The 23,482-nt window shown below is 39.3% G+C and overlaps 1 protein-coding gene across 1 annotated transcript; it reads right to left on the bottom strand.

Annotated features, from left to right (window-relative positions):
* Positions 1-206: 206 nt before the first annotated feature.
* LOC146479646 (protein CASP-like) lies at positions 207-23,443 on the bottom strand. Its single transcript, XM_085110501.1, has 28 exons — positions 23,337-23,443; positions 23,069-23,179; positions 21,248-21,295; positions 20,627-20,705; positions 20,081-20,139; positions 18,299-18,377; positions 18,073-18,140; positions 17,568-17,700; positions 16,800-16,866; positions 15,502-15,550; positions 15,277-15,348; positions 15,145-15,174; positions 12,811-12,876; positions 11,941-12,015; positions 11,178-11,231; positions 10,758-10,810; positions 9,988-10,045; positions 9,579-9,627; positions 9,059-9,109; positions 8,768-8,904; positions 7,824-7,881; positions 6,422-6,519; positions 5,874-5,990; positions 4,627-4,719; positions 4,312-4,368; positions 4,065-4,145; positions 3,366-3,430; positions 207-1,612 (listed from the first exon to the last, which is right to left on the bottom strand). The coding sequence occupies exons 1-28, from the start codon at positions 23,400-23,402 to the stop codon at positions 1,576-1,578; spliced, it is 2,010 nt and encodes a 669-aa protein (XP_084966627.1). The 5' UTR covers positions 23,403-23,443; the 3' UTR covers positions 207-1,575.
* Positions 23,444-23,482: the final 39 nt, after the last annotated feature.

The following is a 23,482-nucleotide window of genomic DNA, read 5'->3' as shown; positions in this document are numbered from 1 at the left end:
AGAATGATATATGCAATGTCCCAGACAAAACTTTTCAATTGGTATATTACATTTGGTATATGGGTTCACAGTTGCTGTTTTCCAATAATATGGTATTTCCTGGTGGGAGTGAGAGATTTAAACCAACATTGAACCTCTAGTCGACCTGTGGCATTTTGGCACTTCTAAAGTATCTCCATTCGTAACAGGGTAAACTAGCTAGTAAATTCACCATAGAATGTTGTGAGCTTTATTTACAATTTCTCCTCTTTACAATAATTGTACCCTACCAATTCAAAGTCATGTACTGTACAGCTGCGAATTACACGATATCAATATTCCTTTTTTAAAGGACGCTCGAAGTAAGCATATTTGACGCCCTTTTCTCGAGCCCTGAGGCACATACATGTATCCTCAAATACCACATTTTTAGTAATTACGGACAAAATCAGATTAGGCCAAAGGCAAAACTATTTCAGTTCACTTATTTCCTTAAAATAAAATACGTACAATTGGTAATCTGGTGCCTTCTATGAGCTGTTCACTAGGAACACTTTTTTTTTCTTTTCAACTTTAACTCTTGAACGAGCAAAGTTTTATTTAAATATCCCAAATAAAACTCCTATTTGCGTTGTTCCCCACATTCTGACCCAATATGAAATCTTTTTGATCAACTAATTCGTTTTCTATAGGAGAAGTTTGAAGAAGGCCTTTTCCGCTCGCCTCCGTTCTGGAAACGAAAGTATTCGGAAACGTTTAATTCACCAATTCGACGACGATAAACTGCAAAAAGGCCACTGCGAGCTTGAGGCGGTTAAGCAATCGATTCTTGAACATTCTAGTGTTTTCAAATGGTAAAAGGACTATTAAACAAGAATTTGTTCCCTAGAAATGGAAGAAACGTTTTAAGAAGTCCTTTTCTGCTTGCCCATCGGAAACGAAAGTATTCGGAAACATCTAATTCACCAATTCGTCGACGATAAACTGCAAAAAGGCCACTGTATGTGAGTTGGTTACGCAATCGATTCTTGAATATTCTAGCGTTTCAAATGGTAAAAGGATCGTTAAACAGGAATTTGTTTTCTAGAAATGCCAGCTAAAGAACAGAAGGCTTTTCCTATTTTGTATATACTGGTGCCAGTCAGTGCTAAAACAGTTTGAAAAGAGAGTATGGACCAGCCAAGCCACCTTATGGTTTTCTAGTACAACCAACACCATAGTTAACCCTTTTAAAGCCCTAACGGTGATCACCATCAAATTTTCCCTTGTAATATCAATGCTTATTCAATCCTTGAGGTCATGAGAATTGAGGATATGATCACCCTAGGTGAATTTTCTTGATATTTTAATAACTTCTCCCCAGTACTTTCATAAGCAAAGTATGGGGACAAGGTAAACGAATTTGTTCTTTCATATTAGGGGTTAAGGATTAATGTTTTGTTGGATCTGTGGATACGACGTTTTGCTGCAAGAGTGCATCCTCCATGTATACAGCAATACCGTGCCTATAAAGGCCTTCCTGTGTCGTCTCTACACTGACAGTCCACGTTGATGATACCCTCGGCTCCAGATGTTCCCTTGTACACCACTTGTCAATCATTGTCCGTGAACTTCGTGCATATGTTCAGCGAACCTGCAAAACAACAAGATAAGGTTGATTGTGCATTGATACTGCGACTTTTCTATTTAATAATTAAATTTTGAGCTCGAGATTTCTATCAACTATCACGCATAGAAATCGAGAGCGAATAATAAATCCAATTGTTTTAGCTACTTGCCGTTCAAAACTTAACAAGATAGGTTCACGTTTTTATTGAATAACGATATAAACAGGTCACGCCACCGCACATTGTTAGGCTACTCACTCTACTCACTATCTACAACAGAATAGATAGTAAGTAACGCAGCCAATAAGAGAACAGCATTCGTGATGGATCGCTAGTAGATTTATACTAAAACAGAATAACAACACGCTTAACAACACTGCGCAGGGTGCTTTACAAGACCGCTTGTGGGTGCAAATTGCAGCCCTACATTTCACAATCAGTGATGGTACAAGTCACAGACGTCGCCTTTACTGAAACAAGCCCAGACCACAGACACGACGTCCTCTTCTCTTTGCGAAGAGTGTAGGTTCGTAACGTCCCCTATAGGTAGAACATAACAAACAAGGTGTAGGAAAGAAGGCTAACGGCTTAACATCCCAGCCCAAAGTCGCGATTATCTGGGTTCAGACAATGCTCTTCATGAACAGCCAGCATCTTACCAGGTAAAAATAGCCCGACTACGTATCTTGTGAAGTTTGTCTGTTCCGTTTGTTTGTTTGTTTGTTACAGTATGACTGAAGGCGGTAGATCATTCGCAGTTACTACTTGTCAACTTTGGAACAGCCTAAGTCTAGAACTCGGAATTCTGTGTCATTAGAATTTTTTAAGAACAATTATAGAAACAACCTTTTTGATGTACAACAGAAACTACATCATTTTATAGTTTAACATTTGATTCATTTTTTGCTCACAAGTTATGTTTTATTTTTATTCATAATTCGTCTTCTTATCAGATGGATATTTTTAGTTTTATTGATAGTCATGTTAGAATTTGACATACATTGTTTTTTAGCTCTCACATTTCTATGTACACTTCCTATTACATTGCATTAGTTTTGTAAGAATGTTTTAGGTAGAGGGCCACAAGTTTATTAGTTACCTCAAATATTCCGTGCCCCCCTCTCTAAATAAAGTGTATTATTATTAAATCATGTTTTATACGACATGGCATCTTACAGTATAAATACCAAACAAAACGAGTACAAATATGAATCCACTTTACACTGTTTCAGAATACACGTATGACGTAAATTAAACAGCTTATGCCCCAGAAAGTGTAATACTAAACAATTACTCCACGAGCGCGTGTTAGATATGAGATGATAGATAAAATTAACCAACGAGGCGCGCAGCGTCGAGTGCGCCAAGTTGGCTATAATCATCCCATATACAACGGGCGTGAGTGGAATAATCGTTTTATTAAAACCAATGAGGAAAGATTGCTAGATCTTGCCGATTTCGCTTTGCAAGAACAACCAGAAGACAATTTAATGGTCGCTATTTCTCGGGCATGGTATAATGGCTCATATACCATGGCCGCTAAGCCAATCAAATCCCTAGAAATTCATTATACAATGATCCAGTTTTTAATAAATAGGTCTTATCAGATTAACCGCGTACGAGGTCGGAGCTGCAAGTTACAGACATACTGGATTGGATTCGTCAACGGTGTTCCCCTTTAAACTTTCAGTGACATGTCAGAAGTACGACAGGAACCGATTTCAACTGTAGATATTAACTTCTATTTAGCTTCTGCCTCAAATAACAAAAGTGTCTTACCGTTTCGCGCACTCTGTGGCCACATCGCGTTTGCAAGATTCTGTGTAAGCGAGCTTATAAAGAACCTGTTTTGGGATTAGAATAGCACAGTTGGTTTTAGTTAAATTTGCTGTGAGTAATAATCTGAAATGGCCACCGTTTGAGTAGTCAGCAAAAAAAAAAAAAAAAAAAAGGAAAACAAAAAAAGGCTGGAAGTGGAGCTATTTGCCAGCCAACTTATTTGGTACCATTTAGGGGTGAAAATCAATTTGAACCCGGTAGACCAACAAAACTTGATTCTGGGAACTTTTAGGGACTTTCTCTTTTTTTAATTTCCAACGACCACCCCTGTCATTTTTGTAAGAGAGGCTCTCTCTTGCTTCCCCCCCCCCCCCCAACCGTGTGTTAGAACAACTCCAAAAAAAATCTGACCTTACTAAGTAACTCACTCGTGTCATCTTCGGTTTTAACGATTTTCCTATAACTATCTCAGGTAACAATAAACACCGGGCAAACGTGACAGCAAACGCTCAATTTACATTGTTCGAGGACATTTCTTGGTATTGCGAAAACCCTTGCTTCTTAGCTATTGTGTTTTGGTGCACTTATCTCTGGAATCATTTTTATGCTGATCGCAACACTGCCAAGAAAATGCCACTTTCATGGAGAATAGCAAGGACGAGATTGCCCGTCCTCTGCCTCCATCACAGTATTACCTACCAGGAACACCATCAAATGAACAAGTAGAGTGTAGAAAAATGCGATCGTCCTCGCGACTTTGTTTGACATGATAAAGCGGCCCTGAAGAAAAAACAAACAAACAAACAAACAAACAAACAGTAATTAACAAATAGATAAGGGGGTTAGTTCCTCGGTGAGGAGTGGAAACGGGTGTTAGGTTTTATCAACAAAACTAATAACTAAAGGTAAATTGGCCAGTAAGATCTTGGGTGACCTGTGCACTTACCAGGTTGAGAGTTACTTTTTCATGTGGACTGAGCCCCAGGTACCTTTGTTGTTTTTCCTACACACAATGAAACAAATGAACTTAAAATCAGCCCTTATGAAACAACAAAACAGGTGGAACATGAGAACGCACCAATGGGCTATACAGCCATTAAACTTTGAATTAGCCGCACTGTAATATAGACTCCTACACAGACGTCAAGCACGTCATGCACGCCTCCATGGGGAGGAGTGCGTGACAAGACGTGACGAGCCACAGATCCTCTGCTGCGCTTAGGAGACTACACTGTTACTATGAGTCTTAACAGTCACTTACCCGTTGATTGAAAGCTGAGAAAGGATCCAGTCTTTGTTCGTACTGTGACGAGTATCTGCTGACTGCCGCTTCCTCATCTCGACTCGCTGAACCCTGGAACAAACCAACAAGAACACATTAGTGCATTTCATTTTGTAGCTAAGTGGAGGTCTTATTTCACCATGACGCTTCCCCTTTAATGCCTTCAGGTTAGCTCAGTTGGCAAGGCACCAGACTACAAAACAGAAGGCCGGTCTGCTTGTTCAGGGTTTGAATTCCGTTTACACCACAAACCAGGATCTTCAAGCCGAGTAAGAACATAACAGCTGCGTTCAAGTCGACAGTTTGTCTCAGTTCACGTGATTGCACCACAGCTGATGTCCTACATCTTCTTGGCACACAAAAGCAGTACGGGACGTTTGATAATCCACATAACTTATAAACGAGTATGCTCAAAGTCAAGGTCTAGACTACTAGCATGTTTCGCGAGTAAACAAGCGTCTCTACCACCAGGCGACTCTCGCGTAAAATGGCCAAACCTAGTGAGCCTTCTCTTTACAAGATTGCAACTCCCGTTAAGAGAAAGGAAACTGTTCAAAGCCTTACAGTTTTGACGACCGGTCCTCTTCTATAGCCTTCTCTCCTTGAAAATAGTTTTAGCCACCGAATACTGCCGCTTGTTTGCATCACTCTGGGTTGCCTGCGAAGCTGGCGGGGTGTTGGGCGAAGGCGTAAGTCGAGCGAACGAGCAGCCAAGCCGGGAGGAGAATGGCGAAATGCGGTTTGAAATCCGATATTTTCTCGGGGCTTACGCCGCTCATTACGTAAACCGCCAAACTTTATAATATATTTAACAGTTATTCCACTGGCGCGCGTTGGGTATAAGATGATAGGGGATAGCCAACGATTTCAGCTATCCCGAATTGAATTGTTTTATTCAAAACGATCAAGAAATATTGCTAGATCTTGCTGATTTCACTTTGCAAGAACGACCAGAAAACAATTAAATGGTCGCTATTTCTCGGGCAAGGTATCATGGTTCAAACACCATGGCCGCTGAGCCAATCAAATCACTGGAATTGAATCATACAATGATCCAGTGTTTAATAATCGCGTATATTTGCCCGCGCGGACAATACCACCAGCTACGAGAGTTACACTCTTGGCTGCTCGAGTGCGAACGCCCTTGGCGACTGGAAAGCGAGCAGAGACACTTGCAGCCAAGATATTTTTAAGCTATTCCTAAAATGGTTAAATCAAAAGGTTACCTTCGTAGGATAGCTCTGAAGAAACTTGATTTTTTCGTACAGCTTGACATTGTCCGAGCGTAAGGTGTCCACTTCGTTCTGTAGCACACTTATCTGTTGCTGGTTATGACGTAATTGCTATAAAAATAACAACAAAGACATTGTAGAGATTTTTCAAGTGTTTCCAAAACAGTCATGTACTTGATTTAGTTCCGCTGCATTTGTTTAGAGTGATAAGACGCGCAATCGGTTAAAAACGCTCTTGCAAGTCCAACCAAAAAATAACATGCTTTTATGCGCGCTTGCCGTCACCTGACATTTCCTGTTTTCCGCTGGTTACCGGAAGTTTTCCCGTGCTTGCCAATAGCTACAAGTATTAGTGCTATTAGAGTTTCACCGCGCTTGTCACTAATTACCAGAGATTTCCCGCCTTCGCCAATTGTTGTTACCAGAGTTTTCCCGCGCTTACCTCTTGTTACCGGGGTTTCCCGCGGTCACCACTTGCCATTACAAAACAATAACAGGTCTTCAAACAAAATAATCAGAATAATACCGAGCAGATAACTCACCGCCTCTAATTCCATATTTCTGACTTTAAATCTTTCTCTCTGGCTCGCCACAATGGGAAGAAGTGATTCCATTGCTACATTCTCTCCAGCAAGGCCACCTGAATAGACATAAAAAGAATATAACAATGACTTGTTTAATGAAGTTGACTAAATGTTTTAAACGAAGGTATCGTCGACGTACTGCAGTCTTCCTCAGTAAGAAAATTATGAATGCGTCCGTAGCAACATGAATAAATTACAAAAATTACGCAATACACAAATAATTCTGAAAGGATCCTAAACGCCTTTGAACTTCTAGAAATTGAACATGTATGTGTTCCCGATTGAATTCCCGTCCTGATTGAAATGTCATGGCTCTAGGCAAAGTCTTTGTTTCCATTATTGTGAGTGATACACTTTCGTCCAGTGGAGTTGTTCCGAAAGTAAATTCTCATCCAGCATTGTTGGGGGCTATTAAAGAACGCTTAAATTACAGTTCAGCGCGCGTGAGGTCTGGCCAAGGTATACGTTGGGCATTCATGACAATCACTTTTGTACAAGTCTCCTTTGTTAGGCAAGTAAATTGAGCATCAGTGAAGAAGCGTTCTCAAATCGAAACAGACTCAAAAACAAATTCTGAGTCCGCCCAATGGGAGTTGAACCCATAACATTCCCATACAGCTCAACGGTAGAGCATCTATCCTGGGTGCCAGACACCAGATTCACAAAGCCCTCCATTGTTTCTTGCTAATAGGTTATTGCTAATCCAATAACAGACTTTTGTCAACAAACAACACTTACGAGTTACGATACATCCTAACTTAGGAGAGCTTCATAAATCTGGCCCCACAGGCTTTTCTTGTTCGGTACTGTGGCCAACGGATGGGTTCGAGTCTCATTGGGAGGACTCAATTTTCTTTACTCACCTTGTTTCAATTCAATTCAATTTTATTCACACATATTCGAATGAAATACAATATATTTTATAGTAAGAAAAAAAATTAAACATGCAGGGTAATTTATTTAAGTGATTTTACCTTCTAGGGAAGAAGTGCGTGGTGGCCAAAGGAGCAAGGCTTTCGTGTTGGTCACTACCTCTGTGCAGTTACAAATAAAATGGGGGGAAGTGGAATTTATAACACTGGTTGCAGAGCTCCACTAGTTAAATTAGGCTTGGGAGTTTCGACTTCATTAATTCATTTATTCAAGGCGTCCTTTCACTTATCAAGTAAATAGCGTCTAACAAAGAAACTTACAGGCGACCTTAGCAAACTTTGTGCGATACTTTGACGCGCTCATTTTTCTGCGCCAATAATTAAAATTTGTTTTCATTGCTGGGAATCTCGCAATGTTGCACTCGACTTGTAATAAGCCCTGCTCCCTGATGCAGCCATTCAAAGCCGTTTCTAACAGTACCACGTACCCGTCGATGCGACAGCCTGCTGTACAAGTTCCTTCTCAGATGGAGGCCCAGCTTCACCCTAAGGCAAACATAACCACAATTACGCTTTTTACTTGCAAGGGCCGCAAGGCTCAAAACAGGGAAAATAATAAACAACCGGTTTATAATTGATGCCGGGAAAGTACTGTTCGGTAGGATTTTCTCGACACGATGATGACGTCTTGTGATCGCGGTAAAAAAACATCTTCAAGTTGACCACGACGTAAAAACAACTGCCATTTGTCCCGTTCACAAAATACGTTCGAGTTTCGAAAAGGTACTCTGCGAGCATAGTCCCCATTCTCTTCCCGTTTTCTTTTCTTTCCCAGGAAGATCGAATAGGACGCCTCTCACAGGTTATTACAAATGCGTATCGAAACCGCAAAAAAATTGAGAACAATCTCCAAGGTGTGATCTTTAGAAAACAAGCACAAATTTTAAAAAGCGCATCGCGATCGGTGTGAATAGCAAAAAAGCGAACTTATCAAGACAACTGCGCATAATGATGCCATGTTTCAATGATCTGAAAAAGATAGCGAGGGCGCAGAACTAATGTTCCGTTTTGGAGGAAAACTGGGACTTTTGAAAAGGCATCCATGTACAAGGAGATTTAGTTGTTGCCGACGACAAAGGAACGAACAAATCTGCGTACTGTGTACTGGGTGTCAAATCACCCCCCCCCCCCCCCTTCCTCCCCCCCCCCCAAAAAAAAACCCATTATGACGTCATTTGACTACAACTACCAGAATCCTTCAATTTATTGTTTTCTCATGCTAATTAGAGCCATTGTTCTTTGCTCTCCACTGGGATAACAAAATTTGAATTTGAAAAGGAAAACGAAATGAATTCTGACAGTTGTAGTCAAATGACGCCATCGTGAAAATGACCTATTCTGAAGTTCCGTTTCATTAAAAAACAATTCCTACCTCTCCCTGACCACGGAATGCAGAGGGTAGAGCGTTCACACTCAGAAGGTCCGTTTCCAGTTGAGTGATAAGCTCTTTCTGTTCTTTTACAGTGTTTACTGCCTCGTTGTACCGAGAATGCAGCTCAGTATAGCGACCTAGGGACCAACAGAGAGGAAACTGTAAGTGGCAAAGAAGTACAGAAAAAGTTCAGTTTTCTTACGAATTGGTTTGGTTGCAAGGGTTATGCCCAAGTGCTTACAGACGTAGCTTTGGCTGGTGCGGGAAATCATTAATTACAATTTGATTTACCTGTCAAGTCGACATTCTCCACTTTCAAGCTTGTATTTTCAGACTGGAGCCCTGTTGACATGCAAATACACCACAACTGTCACTAAAATCTATCAAAGAAGTGAAGACTCACTTAACTACCCCCTTATAGCTAGAAATTGCATTGTAGTCGTAACCCTTACACCAAATTCGCATGACAAAATACTCTATGATTCTACAAAAGACCTCTCGATTTTCCTTCCTTGATTCTCGTTTCTTGCATTTTTTTGAGACGGGTCCCAGCCACAGATGGCGAGACTGAGACAAGAGAGACAAGGGTATAGAAATGAGGGAAGAAGATTTTGAACCTAGTTTAATGGCCCTAGCTCCCACGAGTCTCCTGTAGCTCAGTGGTAGAGCATCCGAATTAGTAATCGGAAGGTCTTAGGTTCGACTCCTGATAGGAGCACTCGGAATTCCTTCTTCCGAGTTTGCCTGTGTCACTCACTGAATAATACATAATTCTCAAGATTTTCAATTCACAAATTGACACTGTACTTACTTTTATTCTTGTCAAGAAGTAGCATCTCTAAAGATTTGGGAGTTGATCCCTGAAAATACAACGCAAAATCAGAAAACTGCCAATCAGCAATAAACATTTCTTGGACTTTGCATTGGCAACATGGGAAAATGAAGACACTATAAGTTGATCTTGCTTGCATGTTCATTCTCCAATGACAAGAAATTGTTCATAACATTTTAAAAAAAGAAAACAACAACAACAAAAACAAAAAAAACATCTTTGACTTTGATGGTATTTGAACATAACCTAGAGAGGGAACACAACTTCAATTAGCCCAGACATGAGTAAACTTGGCGATTCTAAGATGTATAATATGAGCAGGAATCTTGAATGAATTGCCTTTCAATTTCGGGTAACTGAGCACAACAGTATAACATGGAGAACACACCGTTTTGTCACCTACTGCTTCCCCTTCACTCGAAGAAAACTCGACAGACTTAAGGATGCTGCAACAGAAAATATGGAAAAATGGAAAATAATATCATAAGTCTAATCAGTACTCGTCTGGACTTCAAACACAAACTTCATTTCAGCTAGTTTACACTGATGTACTAACAATGGGCTGAAATTGTGGACATGTATGCATTACAGCTACTTTCAGTGTTACGCGCATAGCAGAGAATATAGCGACTGTCCATCGAAATGCCATCCCGTTCAAGCCTTTCTTTTCGCCACTACTTTAAGCCAGCGACACTTTAAGATGCGTACATAACAACGATAGTCTTCGAAGCCTGTAAAAAAGCACTGGGGATTGCTGATTTCCATGAGGGGCGTGGACATAACAGGAATGAAAATACCCAGGCATGCGAACATGCCCCTCAATGTTGGTTTGCAAGACTCACTAGCAGAATTGCGGAAACAACACGGGGGTTGGGAGGAGAGGGGGACGAGAAGGCAGTACTAGGATGGCTAAGGTGACATTTGTCTCAGTATTGTAGCCGTAACAGTTTGAGATACTGGGAAGTTCAAGATAAGAGATGTTCAAGATAAAGGGAATGCACAGTAGATCTACTCCAGGTGTTACAAAATTTTCACACAATGACGTACTATTGGAGACTGGACTTTGGGTTATCTGTCTGTGGCCGGGAGCAGAAAAGAGAACGCTCTACAGTCCTGACTATTTAACTCAAGAGGAAAATCCAAATCGATGCAGCATACCTTAGCTCTCTCTTGATTTCTTCATAGTTACTTTGCACGTCAAGTTTGGCCTCCTGAAGAAGTAAGGACAACGCAACAGTACTGTAAGTTTATTTTGTACTTAAAACTCCCACCAATATTTGATAGTTTTAGACTTTTATGCTGAAAATGATGCAACAGTTCCACATTAGGTATTGATAAAGAAGCTTCATTCCGGAAAGTCTAAATAACTGTGTTTCAACCACCTTGCAGCATACTGTATTGTAAAAAATGTAAGAAGAAAATGGCAAATGAACAAATATTTTGCCTAGCACAAATTTTTAATGAAGAACTGCTGCAGTTTCACAAAAACAACTGAGTTGTCAGTGAATGGTTCACCAAATAACAGGAATATTTTAAAAACAATTTACTTTGAAATTACATGAGGTAGTAAAATTTTACCAGTTTTTGAAGTGCAGTTGTTTTGCTAGCTAGTAGGTCTTCTAATCGGCTGATCTGGAAAGAAAATTAAACAAATTAACAGTTATTTTGAAGTCACACTTCAAGCTTGGAAAAGGGACTACCAAGACAAACTGAGAACAAGTCCTACGAGCCAACAAGTGACTACAGAAGTGAATAGAATGTAAGGTATTCTGTGTATAGCAACAAGCAGCAGGGAACACCCTTAGACGTTTCTCCATCGTCTTTTCTCCTTCCATTTTGTTCGAAATCTCTGTTGAGCAGCTTTCAATGCGGCGCTTTTCTCACCAAAATAAAAACCTACGAAGACTATTTACATCAGTCGAGTACTCTTTAGGTTATTTCTTTTAATTTTGAACTCCAAAAAACGTGAATTTTTATAATTGAAGGAGGAGACAAATTTAAATGTTAGCTCTGTCTTCAAGGTGAAATCCCAGTTTGCAAAGTTCCCTGTTCACTTTATGAGGATGAAATAAAAATTGTTAAAGGGCTGAGGGAAAAAGGGCCTTTCGATACATGTGCATTTTGGGGCCAAATTCTAAAATACAACCAATTTGAACAAATATGGAACGAATCATCTAATTTTTATCCAATTAACAATAAAAAGTAAAATAAATCTGTTTGTTGATGGGCTGATTTCAGCTAAGAAATGCTTTAACTCTACCCCAGCAAATCTGGCCTAAAACTGCGCATAGGCCTTCTGCACTCAGCCCTTCAATTTATGACACAACTACATAGGTCTTACCTCATTTGCTGTTGATTCTTTTAACTTGCTTTGTGTCACTTGTAAGTGCTGCACATCACTTACTAACTGAGAGATCTGAAAAGCAACGTCGCAATGGCAACTTAGTAACTAGGTCAGAAAGTGAACGAAACAGTGCTGTAATGAAAGCAACAAAACAAAAATTAAGAAGCAATAAATGGAAATATATTGAAGGTTGATCAACCATCAGAGGTGTCATTATAATAAATTATATAAAAGCCATAGCCCATAACACCTTCAAAAAATAAAAATAATAATTACAATAATAATCTTTATTTCACTGATGAAGATACATAACAAGTGTAATACATAGTCAATAAAAAACCAAAGGTGCAAAAATTAACATTTTGTCTATCAATTACTAATAGCTAGATTAGATTAAAACTAAGTCTATTAATTAAAGTGTTTTTAGAGCGCTAAGTATTGCAGTATGGAAAAGTAGCTTTGACCCTTCTAAGCCTAAGTGCACCTGGATTGATTCTAGGAAGTGATTGAAATAAGGGGTGATCTTTGTCCTTCCTTAATTTGTTAAAAAAGTGCTTATCTGACTTGGAAACGGGGAACAGGTGTACCCCGTAAATTATACTCTTGGTGTGGCCTTGATTTAAAGATGATCCAGACCAAAGGTGTAAACAACAACACAACATGAACTTGGAGCTGTATATAAGTTATAGCTAAATACCCTTCTCGAATGTCTGTAGGTTCATTTCAATCATAAACAACAAGTTTGTTATAAGCATATCTGAACTTCAATTTAACATGTAGCTAAACATGTATGAAAGTACTGCACAAGGAAGTGACAAAAGGGTACACATCCACATTGTCATTTGTGTAAAGTAACTTTAAACTAACCTGCCTCTCTTTGGCTGCTAACTCATGTTCCAGGCTTGAGCGGGAGATTGCATCAATGGTCTCAGACTAGATGGAAGTTCATAAAAAAATAATGGATAAGGGAGGAACATGGAAGGAAGGAATAAGGGAATAAAGCAAAAGAAGGAGGAGGTAGGGAGAAAGGAAGAAAGGGAGGCAGAGAAAATGGGATAAAAGGAAAGAGGAACAGGCCTAGAAGGAGGGATGGAAACAAGCAAGCAAAACAGGGAGAAGGTAAGAAACAGAAGTAGGAGAAGGCAGCACGTAACAAAGCAAAACAAGGAGCAGAAAGGAAGGGACAAAAGATTTAGCAAACAAGAAAAAAAAAAAAGAAAAAGGGAGGAAGGAGGTAGGGAGGAAGGAAGGAAGGAAGACAGGAAGAAGGGTGGGAAAGTACAGAAGAAGCATTGAACAGGAAGAGGAAGAGGAAGGAGGTAGGGTGTAAGAAAGGAAGGTACAGTGCAAGAAGGAAGCAAAACAGGGGTGAGGGAGGGAAGGGGGTAGAGTGTAACAAAGAAAGCACCAGTGTAGGAGGGAAGCAAAACAGGGGTGGGGGGGGGGGAGAAGGTGGAGAGAAAGGAAGGAAGAAAGGAAGGAGAGAGGGAAGGTAAGGAAGAAGCACAACAGGGAGAGGAAGGGAGGGAGGTAGGTAGGGTGTAAGAAAGAAAGGACCAGTGTAGGAGGGAAGCAAAACAGGGGTGAGGGAAGGAAAGGGGTGGGGTGGAAGGAAGGAAGATAGGAAGGAGGGTTGGAAGGTACGGAGGAAGTACAACAGGGAGAGGAAGGGAAGGAGGAAGGGTATAAGAAAGAAAGGACCAGTGTAGGAAGGAAACAAAACAGTGGTGAGGGAGGGAAGGAGGTAGGGAAGAAAGAAGGAAGACAGGGAGGAGGGTGGGAAGGTACAGAGGAAGCACAGCAGGGAGAGGAAGGGAGGGAGGTAGCGTGTAAAAAAAAGAAAGGACCAGTGTAGGGAGGAAGCAAAACAGGGGTGAGGGAGGGAAGGGGGTGGAGAGGAAAGAAGGAAGACAGGTAGGAGGGTGGAAAGGTAAGAAAGAAGTACAACCAAAAGAGAGAGGAAGGGAAGGAGATAGGGTATAAGAAAGAAAGGACCAGTGTAGGAAGGAAACAAAACAGGGGTGAGGAAGGGAAGGAGGTGGGGGGAAGGAAGGAAGGCAGGAAGGAGGGTGGGAGGGTACAGAGGGAGCACAACAGGGAGAGGAAGGGAAGGAGGAAGGGTGTAAGAAAGAAAGGACCAAAGCAGGAAGGAAACAAAACAGGGGTGAGGGAGGGAAAGAGGTGGGGGGAAGGAAGGAAGGCAGGAAGGAGGGTGGGAGGGTACAGAGGGAGCACAACAGGGAGAGGAAGGGAAGGAGGTAGGGTGTAAGAAAGAAAGGACCAAAGCAGGAAGGAAACAAAACAGGGGTGAGGGAGGGAAGGAGGTGGGGAGGAAGGAAGAAAGACAGGAAGGAGGGACAGAAGAAAACAGGGAGAGAAAGGGAAGGAGGTAAGGTGTAAAAAAGAAAGGAGCAGTGTAGAAAGGAAGTAAAACAGGGGTGAGGGAGGGAAGGAGGTGGGGAGGAAAGAAGGAAGACAGGAAGGAGGGTGGGAAGGTACGGAGGAAGCACAACAGGGAGAGGAAGGAAGGGAGGTAGGGTGTAAGAAAGAAAGGACCAGTGTAGAAAGGAAGTAAAACAGGAGTAAGGGAGGGAAGGAGGTGGGGAGGAAGGAAGGAAGACAGGAAGGAGGGGGGGAAGGTATGGAGGAAGCACAACAGGGAGAGGAAGGGAAGGAGGTATGGTATAAGAAAGAAAGGACCAGTGTAGGAAGGAAACAAAACAGGGGTGAGGGAGGGAAGGAGGTGGGGAGGAAGGAAGGAAGACAGGAAGGAGGGTGGGAAGGTATGGAAGTAGAACAACAGGGAGAGAAAGGGAGGTAGGTAGGGTTTAAGAAAGGAAGGTACTGTGTAGGAAGGAAACAAAACAGGGGTGAGGGAGGGAAGGAGGTAGGGAGGAAGGAAGGAAGACAGGAAGGAGGGAAGAAAAGAAGAAAACAGGGAGGAGGGAAGAAAGGAGGTTGGGAGGATGCAAGCAAGCAAACTAGGAGTAGGAAGGGAGGGAGGGAAGGAGGTACGGAGCAGGGGTGGGGTGGAGTTGGGTGACAGGGAGGCAGGAAAAATTTGAGAAAGGGAGGAAGGGACAGAAGAAGGTGGGAAGGAAGAATGAAAAAGGGTGGGAAGGAGAGAGAGGAGGGGAAGCTGTGGAAAAGAGAGACAAGGTGGGGAGGGAGTAACTAACTAACTTGTAAGTGCAATCTTACCATGTTTGGTCGCTGTACATCACTTGCATTCTGAAACACAATGGTCAAAAACATTACTTTTCCATTTCTTGTATTTAGTATACAAGACTTCACTGACAATCAAAACAACAACAAATTGGAAAAGTAACTAACTTGTAAGTTATTCTGTGCAGCAACAAGTTCTTCTTGTAGAGATTCAACTTGTCGTTCAGCACTTGATGCTCTCTAAATAGAAATGACACCAGCAAGTTATTAGAGAAGTGTGAACCAATATGTAAAAACGGAGAGAAACAGAAGCAAAGTTTTCTACAGATATGTACAGTACATGTACCTCAGTGTAATCATGCACAAGCACAACAAAGTTCTCATAATTTCTACCTGATTTGCTTTTTCAACATCAGCTTCCAAAATTTCAATTTCTGAAGACCTAGAAAAGCAGAGAAAAACTCATTTGCCATACATACGATCATAAATTATGATCACAACTGCAACAATTATTGGCATACAATGTGCTTGTACATCACACAGTTCAAGTTTCCCGAGAACAGCCCCAATTGATCATTACTTTTATTTTCATATATGTGAAACAGTTGTCAAGGTTCATGCTATTTCATACTTTTGAATTCCATTCTTATCCAATACAAATCAGACTGGTTGTTTTCAAATGTAATATTAATTGTCAAATGGACCTGATTTCTGACTTGCTGCGTTGATTTCTTGTTGAATTTTAAGTCAATTCATTAGGAATTAACTTTCCACAACCCACACTTTCTAAACAAAACTTTCAAGTACAGTAGGTCCATTCAATAGTTAACTTAATCTCGATTTTAAAGCTTATTACGGCTAAAGATACTCTTGCTTGAAAGATAACAATTCCCACTGCCAATTGTACAGACAAGTGTGCCGGTAAGTGACAGTTGCAGAGAAGTCAAAGACGAAATGTATGACAAAAACAAAGGAAGAAATCCACACTGTTACTACTGTACACGAACAGGTGTATAGTAGTGCACGAACAGGTGTATAGTAGTGAACTAAATTCAAAATTTGAATGATCCTGGATAACTTTTTCCTATGTTGTGAAAACCTGGGTGCAGACTTGTTGGGTAGAGGGAAGAAAATCTCTTTGGGTGAGATTTATGATCAGTCAGTCAATGTTACTGAAAATGACAACTACAGAGGCACAATGATGGCGATTATGGACCATCATCAACCATCATGTACTGGGGTCAATTTAGCAAAACTCTTACACCTGTAATTTACAAGTTGGGTCCTAACTTTTATGTGCAGACACAAGAAAGATTTCATTCAATAAAGAGTTAAAAAACTAGTTCAGTAATCTTCATTAAGGCTTCTGACAATGTCTGTTACGATCATTTTTGCATGTGTGTATGTTGTAGGTTAAAATGAATCCCAGGTTAAAATGATTTCAACCTAGGTTGATTTGTATTTTCCTTTGTTTCAGATGTAAATTACCCAACCTTAACAAAGGAAAATACAAATCAACCTAGGTTGAAATCATTTTAACCTGAGATTCATTTTAACCTACAACATGTACATAATTCCAAGGGCACAGTTGGTTACCTACAAGTGTAAAAGTTTTGAATTCCTAAATTGGCCCCTGGTTTCAAATCCTAGTCTCGTATGGGGTTAGGTTCAGATTATTATGGTGTAGATACCTTGCGGCAGACATTTCATCAAACTTGGCCTTCACGTCAAACAGTTCTGACTGTGTGCTGTCCAATGCTGAAAATTAATTTTCACTTGTAAATTATTATTACTATAACTTATAATAATTACAGGTAGTGCAAAGAAAAATCCATCCAGGCTTTGGTGAAGGAAACAGGTTGAAGAAGCCACTTTGTACAAGTTGTATTAAAATTAAAGTATATATGAGATTGGGTGGAATGGTCACTGGGAGAGAGCATCAACACTGCATGGTGTTCCTTCAGAATTTGGCAGTGTTCCAACAGAATTTTTTTAATTAAGTTGCACTCAGCTTTTCATTCAGAATGAGTCCACAAGTCATACATGTATGTATACTACCTGTTTTAGTAAATTTGTAATTTCACTTTTTTTCATTAGGGAACTTTAGCAACGACGACAGCGACAGCAACAAGAACGGCACAAAACAATAGGTTTAATGTGGAAAAAACAATCACTCTGCACAACTAGTCATTGTAAATTTTTGTACATTACTTTGCCGCCCTCTGCAAAAGAACAACATAATGAAACGGACACATCTCAGCATTTTTGCATTTCTCTGACAAATGCAAAGGACCTAGAAATAGAGTAATAACGTAATGTAAAGGCCCACATCTCAGTGACATTTCCCCGATGAATACAAAGTACCTTCCGTTGAAATACAGTAGTGTAATAATGTTATGAAACAGCCACATCTTAGTATCATTTATTTCTCCAGCGAATGCATGCAATGATGCCCTTACCAGCTTGTAAAAGTGCTGCTTTGTGTTCTGCTTCTCCCAGCCTTTTAGCCACAGACACCTGTGTTTCCTGGAGAGTCTTTTCTTTATCAGAAAACAGCTTTTGTATGTCCTTCTCTTTTTCTTTTACTCTCGCCTACAGATAAATTAAAAAAAATATATTAAACATACAAAAACTAATTTACATACAAACAAAACAGTACTTAATATATGAAGTTCTGAGTGAAAAACTTTAAATTATTTTAAATGTTTGAATTCAAAATAATTTTGAAGGTTCTTTTATTTTAAGAGTCTCTGGACGAGGTGATAACCCTAAACAGAAATCACAGTAACATTTGAATACATCATTAGTACATTGCTAAGTCATACAGAGACGACCTTTTGTTCAGGGTAGTCCATTAGCACACAGTCCTTGCAAGACCATACAAGATGGTGTTGTAGACTGAAGTGGAACCAAGGGCACGGATATAGGTACTACATGATCCCTATAAACTATCTGTACACATACCTGAACTCTTTCCTCCATCTTGTCTTCATATTCTCTCAGTTTCTCCTTTAGCCTGTTGATGGTCACCTCTAAAACAGTAATTCATAATAATATTATATTTTAGTAGAAATGGATGACAACATGACTGTACAAACAGTATCCTGTACAATAAACATCAAGCAATTAATCAAGTTCTTTTATAAACTGCAACATATTAATTAGTGCCTAACAATATGATACACTGTACCTTGATTTTTCACCTCAGCAAATTCTGTATTGTATTCTTCTAACGTCTCTCTTAGTTGCTTGTTTTCAATCTCATAATCCTAAAAACAAACAAAATAATGCACATTTCAAATGGCGCCTTCCTATCTAGAACAACTGTAAGGCTAAGACTATAAATTAAAAGAAATAATGTGTGGTTCCAGGAAATATCCATACCCCCACCATGGAGGGAATTGGAATTTCCAGAGGGGTGGGGGGGTCAATGGCCCAGGAAATTCCAGAGGGGAGGAGGGGTGAATGGTTGGATAAGTTTCCAGAGGGTCAACTTCACGTTCATGTCAGACATAAATGTTCAAAATTGTAACTTTCCAACTTTGCAACTTCGTAGATCTTTCTTGAAGACATCACTTTTTTTAACTGTTTTAAAGAAACCCTTGTTACATTAAAAACATGTTTCCCTTCTCCGAAAAGCCTTTGTGAGCGAAGTACTCCAACTGAGACAGGAAATCTATGTCTGCGTTGCGTGACTCAGTTATTATAAAACTTTCTTGCGTAGAAAATATTGTTTACTGGCAACAATTGAATTTGTATCACTGTTTAAAAGGGAAAATTTTGTATGGCTAAAAAGTGAAAGCCCCAATTTTACATAAAACATTGAAATATTTGTTTGTTATTTTTGTATGCTGTGTAGAGTTACGGGCAAAGGTCAATTCCCGAGGTCAATTATAACTGGTTTGTCAAAACTGACCCGTGTTAAAACTTATTTTGTCCAAAGTATTTCAAGTTAAAGTCCAAAACTATTAACTTAGTTTCTATGCCAAAATTCAACAAAATAGAGCCAATTCAACATTCTTTTAATGCGTTATTGATCTCATACAAAATTTGCATAAGAACGTGAACATGCTAATTTCGTTTTGCGGCTTTATTTCGTCTGCGGTTTCAAGTTACGATCTGAAAGCTCTATTTGTCTCCCTGCCTTGCTAATGCTTATTTTGTCCATGCTATTCCGATTCAATAGGAAAACTATTGACTAAAATAACTAGACTGAATGATTACCAGGAGAAAAATCATCAACTGAGCAGAACTAAAGCGATAATCTTTTTAATCTCCTAAAATTTGCATAGGAACGTAAACATGACAAATGCAAATTAAATGAAAACACATTTTTGCATTGCCGGACTTATTCCAACAAAATTTAAAATCTTAATTTTAAATTAATTTAAGAGTGAGCTCACTCTTCTATTACGCTCGAGTGAACGTTCAACGCCGAACCCTTCAAATGGCTAAAATCGCCATCTTCAACCTCAGGAACGACAACACACAACATTTAAGGTAAAACTACGTTTATTTTGATGTTAAATGAGAATATCTATCGCAATCTAGTACGATAATACGAGGATTTTCGATATTCCCATACATTGCCTCTATAAAAATACAAACGGTCACATAGTTTGTGTGGGCACCCTGGGGTGAAATTGAGCGGCGCGCACGCTCTTCGATAACGCATATTTTCTCCTCGTGTAGGCAGTTCTTGATATTTCTGAAATGTTCACAGCAAACTGATTTTTGAGGCGTTCTTTTGAAATAAAACTTTTCCAGAGGGGGGTGGGGGTGTATTCTGAATTTATGGAATTTCCGAAGGGGTGGGGGGGTTAAAAAAATACCTCAAAAATGGAAAATCCTGGGGGGTGGGAGGGTCCTATGTGAAATTCCCTCCGTGGTGGGGGTATGGATATTTTCTGGAACCACACAATATATTAAGCAAACACATTTGGGCACTCTTGAGGTTGAAAGTTTACTGTACCTGAAGTTTAGAAACCTTTTGCTGCTGAACAACAGACTGTTCAAGTATTGGTAACGGATCTGAAAGAGAGTTGAATCAGGAAGTTTGTTACAGATTATTGACAGCAAATTTAATGTCTGGGCTGTCATTAGCAAAGGTTGTAGACAGCAGCCACCTGAAGACTACCAAGAAGACAGCCAGGTACTGAGAACTTGAAGATGACTAAAAGACAGTAATGTTTGTAACAAGAATGGGAAGCTTTCTTAAAAATTTTTGATGACTTTCCTTACAGAGCTGACTTCTTGAAAATGTAAACATTTGACTGAGTCCTGGAAAGCACTGAACACAGATATTGGAGTACAATAATTTATTCAGGAAATTATCATATCCATAATACATGTAAGTTTAAATCAACCTTCCACAGGTACTAGCTTGGTGTTGAAAGCATTGCATGGCTTTCAGAAGTATGTTTCTCTCACTCATACTACATGAGGGATATTACAAGTAACCCTTAGCTTCCTGTTCTTTAAAATTATTTTCAGTTACGTGTACACATGAAGATTGTACCTGGGACATCCACCAATTTCTTGTAAATTGAAAGAAAAGCGGTTTCCGAAGCTTTACTTCGTTTTGAAAGAGCATCAATCTGAAGAAGAAAACCATTTGCATTTAGAAATACTGTTCATTAGTAAACAGTAACTGAACTCTGCACTGTATACTAAAAGCTGTTAACACTTCTGTTTAATGGTTCATACAGTTTAATTTATAAAATGTAACAAAATCCAACCTTACACTCTCTTTGTCAGGATTTTTGAATTACAACAAAATAAATATTTAATACTACGGTAAGTAATATTTTGAAGCCCCAGGCCTCAAAACATTAGTTATCAAGGGGCCACAAATTTTCCTTGGCATTTATTTTATTCATTTACGGTGAATTTGGGGCACAGGCATACACTGTACATTGTGTATACAGTCTAACAATATGTTTACTAAAACAAGTTGTTTCACAAGCTTCAATTCGGGCCTTCTTTTCAAAGCACCTACATGTGTTTATAAGGCTAATAGACTTTTCAAGAACGCAGTTAAATTCAATCTATTTGAGCTTTGTAAGATCTTAAGAATTAAACATGTGTATTGTACATTTATTTACTGAATAAAAGTACACAAGCAATGATCAGTAATAACCTCAGCTTGGAAACTCTTTAAAAGAGGTGCCACTTTTTTCCTGATGTCCTGCAAAGAACAAAAGATTGAAACAAATTTTACCAAAGTCTTGGGAGCATGTTAAAGGCCCACCTTCACCCAAGAGTCATTGCGGTCGTTTGTTTTTGTTTTGAAATGCGGTATTGTCCAAACGCGTGGTCTTATTGGCTGTACGAGCTCAAGAGGTTCATACGGGTTTCCTCTACGACTCGTGCTGGAGGGAAAGACTATTCGTGATCGCTTTTTGCTTTCTCACTCGACTCCCGCTCAAATAAAATAGGGGGGTTTACATATATGAAAACTGTTCCTCGGCGCGCAATACATCTTGGGTGAATGTGGGCCTTTAATTTAACAAATTGACGGCAGTTTTCTATGTTCTATACTCTTATAGACCATAAAATGACGTCAAAAAAATGTTCAAAACTCAAGTGGAACCACGAGCCGCAGGTGAGTGGTTTCACTGCCGAGTTCTGGACATTTTATGGGGTCATTTTATGGTATATGAGTATAGAACATAGAAAACTGCCGTTGATTTGTTTTTTACAATAACATGGAAAAAGTACGAGCGGAATTGGCTATCTTTTTTCTTTGAGAAAGTGCGCGCGTTACATCTGACATCATTTTTATTGTCTGTACTCTTATAGACAATAGCTACGAGCCAATCAGCGCGTGGAAATTTGGACAGTCAAGATCCGCTTTATTACCAGACAGTAAAGTACACAAGTGGAGAAAAAAATGATGCTTATCGTACATGAAGATGACAATGATTATGATGCTAAATATTGTCTTTAAAGCAATATCCAATATACTGGTAATAACAGTAATTCTTGTATATGTTGTAATTTAATTTTTTGGGGGTTTAAACTTTTTCAAACTATTTTAACTTTTATTTCCCTTTGTGCATAATCTGAGACAAAGGAAAGTAAAACTCAAACTGGTGTGAAAATTTTTAAACCAATTGAAAAAAAAATTGAACCAGAGCTAGCATACATGCACTAGTTTGAAATTTTGTCAACTGGGATAAGAAGGAAACTTACAACAGCATGAAAATGGAATATCAGTTTCTTGTCAGGTGAATAGAAAAACTGCCCCCCCCCCCCTCCCACCTTATCCTAAATAACAAACAAACACAATGCAGCATGTGAAGTAGTCATTACATGGTATTCTGATGTTCAAGTATGCTAGGAACTTAAGGTACAATCTTTATTTGCTGATCAGTAATAAATGACAAACACATGGTGAATATTAATAATTGTGAATTTCTGGAATATAATCCAAGTCTTATTTCAAGTATTCTGTTTGCCCAAGTTATCCCACATCATCACAGGTCTAGTATTCACCTGTAAATAGTTTATATTGTCAACAGAAACCTGAGCAATAAAAAAAATCAACAAAACCTCATGTTGTCGTCATCTTGTTGTGAAAGAAAGTTGAGAAATATGTCAATCCTTCTTGAACCTTCTTGTAAACTATCATATCATGGCCACTTATGCCACCAGTGACCATATTACGTGGGTTCCACTGTATAGATGGTTTGCATTGCTGGCATGTTAGTGGGCAAAACAAAAGAAAATTTGTTCATACAGTGACATAGTTTGCATAAAAATGGCAGTTATTAACCTCCCAGAAGAGAAAAATCTTATTGTTCCTGTCCACCAACATGGCCGCCATGATGTCACATGCAAACCATCAATAAATCTACCATGACTTGCATATATAACGAGCTTACATAAGTCAAACATATAAATGACTAATAATAAGCTTAAATACACGAGGAATAAAGTGAAATATTGCCTTGCTTACCTCTGGGGTATTCTTTTTAAAATCACGGCTCAGCTCAACAAGCTTCTTTCTGGAAGTATCTGATTCATCTTGGCGATCAGCTAGCTCTGCTGCGGTTGTATCTAATGATTTCTGAGACAAGAAGAGCTGACATGTTAATTTCACTCTCCAAAAATATTGATACATTCATCATATAAACATCATTACTGTGTTTGTTTTTAAACAAAATTTCCAATTATCGATAGTATCTACACAGAATTACATACTCTATTTTTCTCACAGGTCTTACCTGGAGCTCTGGGAGGGAAAACTCTTTCCAAAAATTTCTCATAGAAAGGAACGAAGAAGCCGCCATCTTTGTTTTTAAAATCGCCAACTGGCGTCATGCGCAGTGGTAAATGTTGTCACTTATATAACAGTGTTTCTGATTGGTCC

The sequence above is a fragment of the Pavona decussata genome, unplaced genomic scaffold (assembly GCF_977016875.1).
Source record: "Pavona decussata unplaced genomic scaffold, jaPavDecu1.1 SCAFFOLD_58, whole genome shotgun sequence".
NCBI lineage: Eukaryota > Metazoa > Cnidaria > Anthozoa > Scleractinia > Agariciidae > Pavona > Pavona decussata.
This window is presented reverse-complemented; position numbering and strand designations above follow the sequence as displayed.